This window comes from Hemitrygon akajei, chromosome 14, assembly GCF_048418815.1.
Source record: "Hemitrygon akajei chromosome 14, sHemAka1.3, whole genome shotgun sequence".
NCBI lineage: Eukaryota > Metazoa > Chordata > Chondrichthyes > Myliobatiformes > Dasyatidae > Hemitrygon > Hemitrygon akajei.
In genome coordinates, this window is record NC_133137.1 from 108,339,160 (window position 1) to 108,354,740 (window position 15,581).

The 15,581-nt window shown below is 42.8% G+C and overlaps 1 protein-coding gene across 4 annotated transcripts in view; it reads right to left on the minus strand.

Moving 5' to 3' along the window:
- The window catches only part of LOC140738900 (src substrate cortactin-like), a 100,161-nt gene that overhangs the window by 29,537 nt on the left and 55,043 nt on the right, over window positions 1–15,581 (minus strand). For all 4 annotated transcript variants that reach the window (XM_073066902.1, XM_073066903.1, XM_073066904.1 and 1 more), the window contains exons 6-7: window positions 15,257–15,311; window positions 4,144–4,254 (exon numbers count right to left, since the gene is read on the minus strand). In XM_073066902.1, the coding sequence (XP_072923003.1) occupies window positions 4,144–4,254; window positions 15,257–15,311 (166 nt within the window). The remainder of the gene's footprint in view (window positions 1–4,143; window positions 4,255–15,256; window positions 15,312–15,581) is intronic.

Genomic DNA, 15,581 nt, shown 5'->3' on the forward strand with positions numbered 1-15,581 from the left:
CTTGAATCCTAGGGGGACCAATATCCTGGTGGGGAGATATGCTAAGGCTACTGGGGAGACTTTAAAATAGAATGGTTGGGGGGTGGGAATCAATTTGAAGAGACTAGAGGAGAGGAGGTTAGTTCACAAATAGAGAAAGCTAGTAGACAGTGTGTGAGGGAGGATAGGCAGGTGATAGAGAAGGGGAGCGTTCAGACCGAAGATGTAGAGGATAAGGAAGAAAAAGATAATAAAGTTGATCACATCGTTAGGGATAAACAGAGAGGAAGAGGTGGAGAGTTTCTTAAATGCATCTATTTTAATGCTAGGAGCATTGTAAGAAAGGTGGATGAGCTTAGAGCATGGATTGATACCTGGAAATATGATGTTGTAGCTATTAGTGAAACATGGATGCAGGAGGGGTGTGATTGGCAACTAAATATTCCTGGATTTTGTTGCTTCAGGTGTGATAGAAATGGAGGGGCAAGAGGAGGAGGTGTTGCATTGCTTGTCCGAGAAAATATTACAGCGGTGCTTTGGCAGGATAGATTAGAAGGGTCATCTAGGGAGACAATTTGGGTGGAATTGAAGAATGGGAAAGGTGTAGTAACACTTATAGGGGTGTATTATAGACCACCTAATGGGGAGCGAGAATTGGAGGAGCAAATTTGTAAGGAAATAGCAGATATTTGTAGTGAGCACAAGGTTGTAATTGTGGGAGATTTTAATTTTCCACACATAGACTGGGAAGCCCATTCTGTAAAAGGGCTGGATGGTTTGGAGTTTGTAAAATGTGTGCAGGATAGTTTTTTGCAGCAATACATAGAGGTACCGACTACAGAAGGGGCAGTGTTGGATCTCCTGTTATGGAATGAGATAGGTCAGGTGACGGACATATGTGTTGGGGAACACTTTGGGTCCAGTGATCACAATACCATTAGTTTCAATATAATTATGGAGGAGGATAGGACTGGACCCAGGGTTGAGATTTTTGATTAGAGAAAGGCTAACTTTGAGGAGATGCGAAAGGATTTAGAAGGAGTGGATTGGGATGATTTGTTTTATAGGAAGGATGTAATAGAGAAATGGAGGTCATTTAAAGGTGAAATTTTGAGGGTACAGAATCTTTATGTTCCTGTTAGGTTGAAAGGAAAGGTTAAAAGTTTGAGAGCACCATGGTTTTCAAGGGATATTGGAAACTTGGTTCAGAAAAAGAGGAAGATCAACAATAAATATAGGCAGCATGGAATAAATGAGGTGCTCGAGGAATATATAGAATGTAAAAAGAATCTTAAGAAAGAAATTAGAAAAGCTAAAAGAAGATACGAGGTTGCTTTGGCAAGTAAGGTGAAAATAAATCCAAAGGGTGTCTACAGTTATATTAATAGCAGAAGGATAGTGAGGGATAAAATTGGCCCCTTAGAGAATCAGAGTGGACAGCTATGTGTGGAGCTGAAAGAGATGGGGGAGATTTTGAACAATTGCTTTTCTGCGGTATTCACTAAGGAGGATATTGAATTGTGTAAGGTAAGGGAAACAAGTAGGGAAGTTTTGAAAACTATGACAATTAAAGAGGAGGAAGTACTGGCGCTTTTAAGGAATATAAAAGTGGATAAATATCTGGGTCCTGACAAGATATTCCCTAGGACCTTGAGGGAAGTTGGTGTAGAAATAACAGGGGCTCTGACAGAAGTATTTCAAATGTCATTAGAAAAGGGGATGGTGCTGGAGGATTGGCGTATTGCTCATGTGGTTCCATTGTTTAAAAAGGGTTCTAAGAGTAAACCTAGCAATTATAGGCCTGTCAGTTTGACGACAGTGGTGGGTGAATTAATGGAGAGTATTCTTAGAGATGGTATATACAATTATCTGGATAGACAGGGTTTGATTAGGAATAGCATGGATTTGTGCGTGGAAGGTCATGTTTGACAAAGCTTATTGAATTTTTTGAAGAGGTTATGAGGAAAGTTGATGAGGGTAAAGCAGTGGATGTTGTCTATATGGACTTCAGTAAGGCCTTTGACAAGGTTCCGCATGGAAGGTTAGTTCGGAAGGTTCAATCGTTAGGTATTAATATTGAAGTAGTAAAATGGATTCAACAGTGGCTGGATGGGAGATGCCAGGGAGTAGTGGTGGATAACTGTTTGTCAGGTTGGAGGCCGGTGACTAGTGGTGTGCCTCAGGGATCTGTATTGGATCCAATGTTGTTTGTCATATACATTAATGATCTGGATGATGGGGTGGTAAATTAGATTAGTAAGTATGCAGATGATACTAAGGTAGGAGGCATTGTGGATAATGAAGTCGGTTTTCAAAGCATGCAGAGAGATTTAGGCCAGTTAGAAGAGTGGGCTGAACAATGGCAGATGGAGTTTAATGCTGATAAGTGTGAGGTGCTACATTTTGGTAGGAATAATCCAAATAGGACATACATGGTAAATGGTAGGGCATTGAAGAATGCAGTAGAACAGAGTGATCTAGGAATAATGGTGCATAGTTCCCTGAAGGTGGAATCTCATGTGGATAGGGTGATGAAGAAAGCTTTTGGTATGCTGGCCTTTATAAATCAGAGCATTGAGTATAGGAGTTGGGATGTAATGTTAAAATTGTACAAAGCATTGGTAAGGCTGAATTTGGAGTATTGTGTACAGTTCTGGTCACTGAATTATAGGAAAGATATCAACAAAATAGAGAGAGTACAGAGAAGATTTAATAGAATGTTACCTGGGTTTCAGCACCTAAGTTACAGGGAAAGGTTGAACAAGTTAGGTCTTTATTCTTTGGAGCATAGAAGGTTGAGGGGGGACTTGATAGAGGTATTTAAAATAATGAGGGTGATAGATTGAGTTGACGTGGATAGGCTTTTTCCATTGAGAGTAGGAGAGATTCAAACAAGAGGACATGATTTGAGAGTTAGGGGGCAAAAGTTTAATGGTAACACAAGGGGGAATTTCTTTACTCAGAGAGTGGTAGCTGTGTAGAATGAGCTTCCAGTAGAAGAGGTAGAGGCAGGTTTGGTATTGTCATTTAAAGTAAAATTGGATAGGTATATGGATAGGAAAGGAATGGAGGGTTATGGGCTGAGTGTGGGCCAGTGGGACTAGGTGAGTGTAAGCATCGGGACAGACTAGAAGGGCTGAGATGGCCTGTTTCCGTGCTGTAATTGTTATATGATCAATTCAGCACTTCCAGCATTTCTATTTTTATTTAAGATTTCCAGTACCTGTATGTTATTTTGCAGAAAAATGGATGCTATTCACATAGACTACAAGGATATAATCAACAAAGTTCCAAGTAAGAGACTTTTAGCAATAATGGAACTGAAAGGAATCCTATTAGCTAGGATAAGGAATTTGTTTATGGGGATAGGAAAGAATTGGTTAATGATAATGTATTCATATCAAATAGATGTGAGTTATGATATATCCTGGTGTATTCATTACTCCCATAACTTTTAATTAAATCTATAAAAGACTGATAAAGCACTAGAGAGCAATATATGCAAGTTTCCTGATGATACTGTACTCAGTGGCAGGTAAATAGAGTAGGTGGGAGGAGAAAGTTGAAAAAAGGAATTGTTCTCTCAAATGAGTGGACAAAGCTGTGGCAAATGTAGCTTAAATTAGGAAATGTGAGGCCATAAATTAAAAATTGATGAATTTGTTTTCTAAATGCTGGGGGACTGAAAACCATGAAGGACCAGAAAGAGTAAGGATGTACATGAAAGTTAATGGGCTGGTACAAAAATCATTAAAAAGACCCTCACTTCAGCTTTACATAACATAGAACAAATCAGCAGGGACAGACCATTCATTCCATGATATTGTGCCAGTCTTGATGTTAATTTATATTAAATGTACTCCTCCCATGTATCATTTATATCCCTGCATCCCCTCGTATTCATCTGTAAATCTCTTCCTCTTAAAATCCACAAAGTTGCCTGATTTCACCACTACCCTTGGTAATCTATTCCAGGCACCTACCACTCTGGGTAAAAAAAAGTTCCCCTCACTTCACCTTTAAATTCCCCACCTTTAACCTCAAATGTAGATCAGCCATGACAAGTCTTCAGCAAATGATGAACCCACAAATCTTCCTATGAAATAATCTCATATATTCTTAAGAGAGACCATTGTGTGTGAGTGGGAAGCCTGATGAACATGCCTTTCTGGGACTCGTGTTTCTCAGTTGCTCCCTTGTAGTCGTATCCCACAGCAGATTTATCCACCTTCTCTGTTTCCACTCCATATTTGCCTCCAAATCCTTTGGCATAATCTACGAGATAATATATCAAGTTTGAGTAAGTATAGAGAATACCACAGCACCTGGCAAATAAAGATCATATCAGATCCCCTAGTAAATACCCTCACTGTTGATCAAAGGGGGTGACAAAGGAACATAGAGGGAGATTGAAAATCTGGCTGTGATTTCACAACAAGAACATCTCACTCAATGTCAGCAAGATGATTATTGATTTCAGGAGGAGGGAATTGGAGCTCCATGAACCAGTCCTCATCACAGGTGGAGAGGGTTAGCAGTTCCTCAGTGTTATCATTTCAGAAGATCTGCCCTGGTCCCAGCACGCAAGTGTATTTATGAAGAAAGCACAATAATGGCTCTACTTGCTTAGGAGTTTGCAAAGATTTGGCATGGGCATCTAAAACATTGACAAACTTTGATAGATGTGGGCTGGAGAGTATATTGACTGGCTGCATCACAGCCTGGCAGCCCAGTCCATCATGAGTAAAGCACTCCAAATCATTGAGCATATCTACACGGAGTGCTGTCACAGGAAAGCAGCATCCATCATCAGGGATCTGCATCACCCAGGTCATGCTCTCTTCTCACTGCTGCAATTAGGAAGAAGGTACAGGAACCTTAGGACCCATACCAGCAGGTTCAGGAACAGTTACTACTGTTGTGTCTGCACACAATTACATATCAATTAAATAAAAGCAAGCACGGGGGAGATGGCTTTAACTGGTGTATTACCATGGCAGTGAGAGAGAAAAATGCACGTGTAGACAATAGTGCATGCACAGACAACAGGTCAATACGTAGTGCTAAGGGGGGGTTCATTGCTCTGAAAGAAAAAGATCTATACATTACATTTCCTCCCCCTTTAGATTAATGCACCATAAAACTGTATATGTACAAAATATTCAATTTCCTTTCATAAACCATATTCCAAATAACCATGCTTTCACAATAACAGTGCATAACTAAAGGTTCAGTCTTTTTGGGTGACACTCTGTTTCCTTCAGAATGGCACCTCTGGACCTGTAGAATGGCATCAGATTTGGTAGGTGTCTTGTCTAAGACAACATTCTTGGTTTCCGGTATCACGTTGTTGTCAGCGACATGATTATCACTGAGAAGTAAATCCAGTGACTATAATGTGACCGTCTTGTTAGATGCATTCAACTCAGGTGTGTTCTTCAGTTGAGCATCCAGTATCTGGTCCACATGACATCTCCATGTATGATCTTCAACATTCACTGTGTACGTCAGTGGTCTAGTTCTTGTAGCTATCCTACTGGGTGTCTAGTTGTCTTCTTGGTAATCATGCGCTAGAACTTTCTGTCCAATCTCGAAGCTCCTTGCTGCTTCATTTGGCAACTGGCTGAACTATTTATCCTGTACTTCCCTCCGTAGATCTGGTTTCAGGAGGTCTGTGCAGGATCCCAGATTCCTGCTCATGAACAGCATCGCATGACCAGAGTTCCGATACATAAAAAGGAAATTGTCCACCTTGTGCTGTAGAGAAGTGTCCTCCTAGTCCATAGCTTTATTGGACTTCTTGAAGGATTGGATAAAGCTTTCAGCTAACACATTTATTGCCGGGTGATGAGGAGATGATTTGTAATGTCTGATGCCATGTTTCCATTCTTCTTCATGAACAATAAGAATTCTTCTGATGTGATTTGTGGTCCGTTGTCACTCACAATTTGCTCTGGTAAGCCATTTCTGGCAAAGATTGTCCTCATAGCGGTCGTAGTCTTTGCTGATGTGGTTGAATTCATTGGTATAACCTCCGGCCATTTCGAATGAGCATCCACAGCAATCAGAAACATGGAGTCCATGAATGGCCCAGCAAAGTTAATATGGACTCTTTGCCATGGTGACGACGGCCACTCCCACAGGTGTAACGGTGCCTGTGGGGGTGCATTTGAACTTTTTGGTGCCCTGAAATTCCTCTTTTCTTTCAAGTATGGTTCTGCTAGTGTAGGAGCCTGTGATCTACATTTTGGTGATGTGTTTTCAGGCTGATTGAGCAATCTGGCACTTTGCTGTCTCCATGAGGTTTCAAATGAAGTGTGCAGTCTCAAGGCCAAGAAGCCTGGAGATGAGGCATGATCAACATGATGAGGCATATTAAGGAAGAAGAGGTGTTGGAGTTGTTAAAATACATTAGGACGGATAAGTCCCCGGGGCCTGACAGAATATTTCCCAGGCTGCTCCACGAGGTGACAGAAGAGATTGTTGAGCCTCTGGCTAGGATCTTTATGTTCAGGGATCCAGGGAAGTTTGGCCAAGTGGATTCAGAATTGAAAGGCAACACGAGTGAATCTGCAGATGCTGGAAATAAATAAAAAACACAAAATGCTGGCAGAACTCAGCAGGCCAGACGGCATCTATGGGAAGAGGTAATACGACGTTTCAGGCCGAAACCCTTCATCAGGAGTGAAGTAACATGGGATGGTCGAGGGGGAATAAAAAGTGGGGGGAGGGATAAAGTAGAGAGCTGGGAAATGATAGGCTGAAGGGAAATGGGCTAAGGGGAAGGTGGAGAATTATGGGAAATAAAAGAGAAAGAAAGGTAGGGCTGGGGGGAAAGATTATAGTGAGGGGGGAAAAAGAGAGAGAAAGAGAACCAGACTAAAATAATAGATAGGGATGGGGGTAAGGGTGGGGGGCAGGGGTATCAACGGAGGTCAGCGAGTTGGATGTTCATGCCGGCAGGAAGGAGGCTACCTAGGCGGGAGATAAGGTATTGAGTCAACTGGGGTGATATACTGTACCACCATCCCAGGCCCCAGACAGTCCTTTCAGGTGAGGCACCACTTCACCTGTGAGTCAACTGGGGTGATATACTGTATCTGGTGCTCCCGATGTGGCCATTTATACATTGGGGAGACCCGCCACAGACTGGGAGACCGTTTCGCCGAACACCAGCACTCGGTCCTCCAGCAGTGGCGGGATCTCCCTGTGGCCACACACTTCAATTCCACAGACCACTCCCACTCCGACATGTCTGTCCATGGCCTCCTCTACCGTCAAGATGAGGCCACACGCAGGTCGATGGAGCAATACCTTATCTCCCGCCTAGGTAGCCTCCTTCCTGCCGGCATGAACATCCAACTCACTGACCTCCGTTGATACCCCTTACCCCCATCCGTTGATACTCCCTTACCCCCATCCCTATCTATTATTTTAGTTTGGTTCTCTTTCTCTCTCTTTCCCCCCCTCACTATAATCTCTCCCCCCAGCCCTACCTTTCTTTCTCTTTTATTTCCCATAATTCTCCACCTTCCCCCTAGCCCATTTCCCTCCAGCCTATCACTTCCCAGCTCTCTACTTTATCCCTCCCCCCACTTCTTATCCCCCCTCGACCATCCCATGTTACTTCACTCCTGATGAAGGGTTTTGGCCCGAAACGTCGTTATTACCTCCTCCCATAGATGCTGTCTGGCCTGCTGAGTTCTGCCAGCATTTTGTGTTTTTTATGGATTCAGAATTGGCTTGCCTGCAGAAAGCAGAGGGTCGTGGTGAAGGAAGTACATTCGGATTGGAGGGTTGTGACTAGTGGTGTCCCACAAGGATCAGTTCTGGGACCTCTACTTTTCGTGATTTTTATTAACGATTTGGATGTCGGGGTAGAAAGGTGGGTTGGCAAGTTTGCAGATGACACAAAGGTTGGTGGTGTTGTGGATAGTGTTGAGGATTGTCGAAGATTGCAGAGAGAGGTTGATAGGATGCAGAAGTGGGCTGAGAAGTGGCAGATGGAGTTCAACCCAGAGAAGTGTGAGGTGGTTCACTTTGGAATTGCGGGTCAGTGGGACTAGGTGAGAGTAAGCGTTCGGCACGGACTAGAAGGGCTGAGATGGCCTGTTTCCGTGCTGTAATTGTGATATGGTTATATGGAAGGACAAACTCCAAGGTAGAGTACAAAGTAAATGGTAGAATACTTGGGAATGTGGAGGAGCAGAGGGATCTGGGGGTACATGTCCACAGATCCCTGAAAGTTGCCTCACAGGTAGATAGGTAGTTAAAACAGCTTATGGAGCATTAGCTTTCATAAGTTGAGGGATAGAGTTTAAGAGTCGCGGGGTAATGATGCAGCTCTATAAAACTCTGGTTAGGCCACACTTGGAGTCCTGTGTCCAGTTCTGGTCGCCTCAATGTGGAAGCATTGGAAAGGGTATAGAGGAGATTTACCAGGATGCTGCCTGGTTTAGAGAGTATGGATTACAATCAGAGATTAAGGGAGCTAGGACTTCACTCTCTGGAGGGAAGGAGGATGAGAGGAGACATGATCGAGGTATATAAGATATTAAGAGGAATAGATAGAGTGGACAGCCAGTGCCTCTTCCCTAGGGCACCACTGCTCAATACAAGAGGACATGGCTTTAAGGTAAGGGGAGGAAAGTTCAAGGGGGATATTAGAGAAAGGTTTTTTACTCAGAAAGTGGTTGGCACATGGAATGCACTGCCTGAGTCAGTGGTGGAGGCAGATACACTAGTGAAATTTAAGTGACTACTAGACAGGTATGTGGAGGAATTTAAGATGGAGGGTTATATGGGAGGCAGGGTTTAAGGGTTGGCACAACATTGTGGGCCGAATGGCCTGTACTGTGGTGAAAAGAAAAAAAATTAACATCTTTCACCAATTTTTCTGAATGAAGCGCTGAGAAAGATTGACATAATTGAGGCAAATGGGGAAGGTGAGTGGGTGTCCAGTGCTTTCTATCAGCCTCTTGCTAGCTGCTGCTGGACAAAGGTTTCTGTGTGTGACAATCTCTCTCTCTCCCTCTCACTCACTGCTCCCAAGGAAAAGTCCCTGCACTGGAATGTTCTCTCTTCCTCCATGCAGTTGGAGGGTGGTGCAGGATTTCTGGCTGTTGGGCAAGTTTTAATTGCACGGTTAGTGAATTGTACTCGGTAGTTCACGTTATAAGACCATAAGACCATAAGCCATTTGGCCCATCGAGTCTGCTCTACCATTCATTCATGCTGATCCTCTTTTCCCCTCCTCAGCCCCACTCCCAGGCCTTCTCATCGTAATCTTTGATGCCGTGTCCAATCATGAACCTATCAATCTCTGCCTTAATACACCCAATGACCTGGCCTCCACAGCTGCCTGTGTACAAATTCCACTAAATTCACCACACTCTGGCTAAAAAAAAATCCACATTTCTATTTCAAATGGACACCCTCTATCCTGAGGCTGTGTCCTCTTGTCCTAGACTCCCCCAGCATGGGAAAAAAATCCTTTTCACACCTTTCCACATTCAAAACGTTTCAATGAGATCCCCCTCATCCTTCTAAACTTCAGTGAGTAGTGGCTCAGAGCCATCAAGTGTTCCTCATACAATAACCTTTTCTTTCCCAGAACCATCCTTGAGAACCTCTTCTGAACCCTCTCCAATGCAAGCACATCTTTTCTTAGATGAGGAATCCTAAAGCTGTTCACAATACTCAAAGGCAAGGCCTCAGCAGTACCTTATAAAGCCTCAGTATCACATCCCCGCTCTTATATTCTAGATTTATTGAAATAGAATCAGAATCAGAATCAGGTTTATTATCACTGGAATGTGACGTGAAATTTGTTAACTTAGCAGCAGCAGTTCAATGCAATACATAATCTAGCAGAGAGAGAGAGAAAAAAATAAACAAGTCAATCAATTACGTTTATTGAATAGATTTAAAAGAATGTGCAAAAACAGAAATACAGTATATTAAAAAAAGTGAGGTTGTGTCCAAAGCTTCAATGTCCATTTAGGAATCGGATGGCAGAGGGGAAGAAGCCGTTCCTGAATCACTGAGTGTGTGCCTTCATGCTTCTGTACCTCCTACCTGATGATAACAGCTGCCTTTCTCAGACACTGCTCCCTAAAGATGTCCTGGGTACTTTGTAGACTAGTGCCCAAGATGGAGCTGACTAGATTTACAACCTTCTGCAGCTTCTTTCGGTCCTGTGCAGTAGCCTCTCCATACCAGATAGTGATGCAGCCTGTCAGAATGCTCTCCATTATACAACTATAGAAATTTTTGAGTGTATTTGTTGACATGCCAGATCTCTTCAAACTCCTAATAAAATATAGCTGCTGTCTAGCCTTCTTTATAACTACATTGACATTTTGGGACCAGGTTAGATCTTCAGAGATCTTGACATGATGAACTTGAAGCTGCTCACTCTCTCCACTTCTGATCTCTCTTTGAGGATTGGTATGTGCTCCTTCGTCTTACCCGTCCTGAAGTCCACAATCAGCTCTTTCGTCTTACTGACACTGAGTGCCAGGTTGTTGCTGCGGCACCACTCCACTAGTTGGCATATCTTACTCCTGTATGCCCTCTTGTCACCACCTGAGATTCTACCAACAATGGTTGTACTGTCAGCAAATTTATAGATGGTATTTGAGCTATGCCTAGCCACACAGTCATGTGTATACAGAGAGTAGAGCAGTGGGCTAAGCATACACCCCTGATGTGTGCCAGTGTTGATCGTCAGCGAGGAGGATATATTATCACCAATCCGCACAGACTATGGTCTTCTGGTTAGGAAGTCCAGGGTCCAATTGCAGAGGGAGATACAGAGACCCAGGTTCTGCAACTTCTCACTCAGGATTGTGGGAATGATGGTATTAAATGCTGAGCTACAGTCGATGAACAGCATCCTGACGTAGGTGTTTGTGTTGTCTAGGTGGTCTAAAGCTGTGTGGAGAGCCATTGAGATTGCGTCTGCCATTGATCTATTGTGGTGATAGGCAAATTTCAATGGATCCAGGTCCTTGTTGAGGCAGGAGTTCATTGCATTTGCCTTTCTCACCACCAATTCAACCTGTAAGTTAACCTTTAGGGTGTTATATACAAGGACTCCCCAGTCACTTTGCATCTCAGATTTTTGAATTTTCTCCCCTCTTAGAAAATAGTCTGCACATTTATTTCTACTACCAAAGTGCACGATCATGCACTTTTCAACATTGCATTTCATTTGCCACTTTCTTGACTATTCTCCTAATCTGTCTAAATCCTTCTACAGCCTACCTGTTTCATCAGTACTACCTGCCCCTCCACCAATCTTCGTATAATCTGCAAACTTGGCAACAAGCCACCTATTCCATCATCTAAATCAATAATATACAGCATAAAAAGAAGAGGACTCCACACCAAGCACTGCTAGTCACTGGCAGCCAACCAGAAAAAGTTTTTTTTTTATTGTTCCCACCCCCTGCCTCCGACCAACCATGCTAGTAACTTTCTAGTAATATCATGGGCTCCTAACTTGGTAAGCAGCTTCATGTGTAGCACCTTGTCAAGGGCCTTCTGAAGGTCCAGATATACAACATCCACTGCATCCCCTTTATCTATCCTAATTGAAATCTTCTCAATGAATTCCAACAGGTTCATCAGGCAGGATTTTCCCTGAAGGAAACTATGCTGACTTTGTACTATCTTGTCCTGTGTCACCAAGTAGTCCATCATCTCATCCTTAACAATTGACTCTAACATCTTCCCAACCACTGAGGTCAGGCTAACTGGTCTATGATTTCCTTTCTGGCTGCCTTCCTCCTTTCTTAAAGAGTGGAGTGACATTTGCAATTTTCCAATCCTCTGGCACCATGCCAGAGTCCAAGATTTTTGAAAGATCATTTCCAATGTCACCACAATCTCTTAACACTACCTCTTTCAGAACCCTAGGGTGCATTTCATCTGGTCCGGGTGACTCATGTACCCTTAAGTTTTTCAGCTTTTTGAGCACCTTCTCCCTTGTAATAGTAACTATACACACTTCTCTTCCTTCACACCTTTCAACATCTGACACACTGCTAGTATCTTCTACAGAGAAGACTGATGCAGAGTACTCATTTAGTTCATCTGCCATTTCCTTTTCCCCTGTTATTATTTCTCTGGCCTCATTTTCTAGTGATCCTATACCATTCTCATCTCTCTTTTATCTTTTTTTACATACTTGAAAAAGTTTTTACTATCTATGTGATAATGTTTGCTATCTTGCTTTCATATTTCATCTTTTCCCTCCTAATGAATCTTATAGTTGCTCTCTGTAGGCTTTTAAAAGCTTCCCAATTCACTGTCTTCCTGCTAATTTTGCTTTATTGTATTCTCTCTGTTTTGCTTTTACATTAGTTTTGACTTCCCTTGTCAGCCACAGTTGCACTATTTTGCTTTTGAATATTTCTTCATTTTTGGAACACATCTATCCTGCACCTTCCTCATTTTTTCCCCAAAACACATGCCATTGCTGCTTTGCTGTCATCCCTGCCAGCATGTCCTTCCAACTTACTATGGCCAACTTCTCTCTCATACCACTCCACTGAAATCTTGCTACAGCAGACTTTACTTTCTCCCTGTCAAATTTCAAGTTGAACTCAATCATACTGTGATCACTGTCTCTTAAGGGTTCTTTTACCTTAAGTTCCATAATCATTTCTGGGTTATTACAAAACATGCAATCTAGTATAGCTGATCCCCTAGTAGGCCAAACAACAAACTGCTCCAAAAAGCCAACTCGTAGGCATTCAACAACCACTCTCTCTTGTGATCCATTACAAAACCTGATTTTCCCAATCAACCTGCATGTTGAAATCTTCCATGACTATCATAACATTGCCCCTTAACACGCCTTTTCTATCTACCATTGTAATCTGTGGTCCACATCCCAGCCACTATTTTGAGGCCTGAATATAACTGCCATCAGTGTCCTTTTACCCTTGCATTTTCTTAACACAACCCACAAGGATTCAATATCGCCCAATCCTATATCACATCTTTCTACTGATTTGATGTCATTCTTTTGTGAGAGTAAGCATTCAGCACGGACTAGAAGGGCCGAGATAGCCTGTTTCTGTGCTGTAATTGTTATATGGTTATATGGTTTACCAGTAGAGCCACACCACCCCATCTGCCTACCTTCCTATCCCTCCAATAGAACGTGTAACCTTGGACATGCAGCTCCCAACTACAACCATCATTCAGCCATGATTCAGTGATGGCCACAACATCATACCTGACAATCTGTAATAGTGCAACAAAATCACCCACCTTATTTCTTATACTCCATGAATTAACACTTAGAATGCCGTGTTTGCTACGCTTTTTGATTCTGTATCGCTAATGTATTGGTACTCACCCTGCTGGCTACAATTTTGTCTTTTCATCTGTCTGGCCTTCCTGACAGTGTGACTGCATGCCATCCGTCCTATCCCGTCCCTTCACTTTGGTTCCCACCCCCTCTGCCAAACTAGTTTAAACCCTCCTGCCCAACACAGCTCTAACAAACCAGCCGCAAGAATATTGGTCCCTCTTGGGTTCAAATTCAACCCATCACTTTTGTACAGGTCATACCTCCCCAGAGTGATCCCAGTGATCCAAGAACCTGAAACCTTTTCCCCTGAACCAGCTTCTCAGCCATACATTAATCTGCCAAACCATCCTGTTTCTACCATCAGTAGTCCATGGCACAGGTAGCAATCCAGAAATTACTACCCTGCAAGTCCTGCTTCTCAGCTTTCTGCCCAGCTCTCTAAATTCTCTTTTCTGGACCTCTTTGCTTTTCCTTCCTATATCATTGGTACCAATATGTACCAAGATATCTGGCTGCTCTCCCTCCCCCTCCTTCTCCAAAATGCTGTGGACGCGATCTGAAACATCCCTGACCCTGACACCTCGGAGGCAACATACCTTTCAGGTATCCTGTTCACATACACAGAATCTCCTGTCTGTTGAGTCTCCTATCACTACTGCCCCACCCCTTCTCCCCCTTTCCCTTCTGCATCATGGACCCATGCTCAGTGCATTCCCCTGGGAGGTCACTCCCATAACAGTATCCAAAACAATATACTTATTATTGAGGGGAACCCCACAGGGGTGCTCTGTACTAACTGCCTATTCACATTTCCATTTCTCCTGACAGTCACCCAGCAACTCACCTCCTGCAACTTAGGGGTGATTACTTCCCTGTAACTCTGATCGATTATCTCCTCACTCTCCCATACAAGCTGAACATCATCCAGCTGCTGCTCCAGATCCCTAACACAGTCTTCAAGAAGCTGCAGTTGGATGCACTTCACACAGATGTAGTTCGGCATCCGGCATGAAGAACACACAATGGCCATTTACTACTCTAGGTACAGTAAGAGAAAATAAAGAGAAGCTTTACAGAAACTTTCCCAGAGCCAACACCTCTTTTGAGCCAAAGACTGATACTCCTACTCTCAACAATGGCTGCCCGCTTGCCCCTTCTGTACTTTTAAACAGGTGTCGCTGACCTGCAAGAAACCTTGTCACTGTGGCCTGCTCCTGTCGCTGACTGTGCTGCCAGAATGAACCCAAATGCCCACGAACCTCTCCTCTTAAACAAACATCGCCAATCTGTGAGAAAAGTCATCACTGTGGCCTGCTCCTGTCACTGATTGGGCCGCCGTTAAGATGTATTTCTCGTTTCTGGTTGCTCCTTTTTTTTGTAACTATTTTGGGCAATTTTTGATCAGGGAAGCCTGCAGGTGATGAACTAAATTGAACTGAATATGGCTGGACTCTTTCAGTTCTGTGTCTAATTTTCTGTGTTTTTCGCTCCTTTTTTGTTGTTGCTGTTTGCATGATTTGTTTTTTTATGCACGTGAGGGGGCGATGATGTTTTTCTTTGAACAGGTTCCATGGTTTTCTTTGGTTGGAGCTCAGGGTTGTATACTGCATACAGCACATATCATGATAATAAATTACCTTAAATATGCAGAATATCACAGCATTTCATAAATACAGTGAGAGTCACAGATCTGGGTAAACAAACATATAATACTATACAATCCTGGGAAAATGAAGGAATAACACATACACCTGGGTGAATATAGAGAATATCATACACCTGGATAAGCAGAAAGAATATCACACGCCACCAAGTAAACAGACAGTATCATATCCATGGATAAATACAGGGAATATCATACCATATTAAAAATGCTGACATGTATCCAAGCCTGTATTTGAATTTGATTTTCCCCTTCCCTCTTTAAAAGGAAGAAAGACGATGGTTTACCTTTTTGTGAAACATGCTTGTCCACTTCTCCTTTGTACTCATATCCCATGGCTGACTGCAAGAGAGAGTGAGAAGACTGAGCTAACATAGAAATTATCTATAACAAGTCAACCTAGAAGGACCAAACATTTAGGAAAATGAATGGACTATTGAACCAATTGCTTCCTCCACCTTCTTTTCCTATCTTTCATCTCAAACTGCTCGCATTCTCTCCATAACATCACTGCCTCATGATCTTACATTGTTACAATCAATCAATCCAGAACATTAATACAATCAGTATTTATGTTTGTACTCTGTACAAGCTGTTTTACTAAACACAACC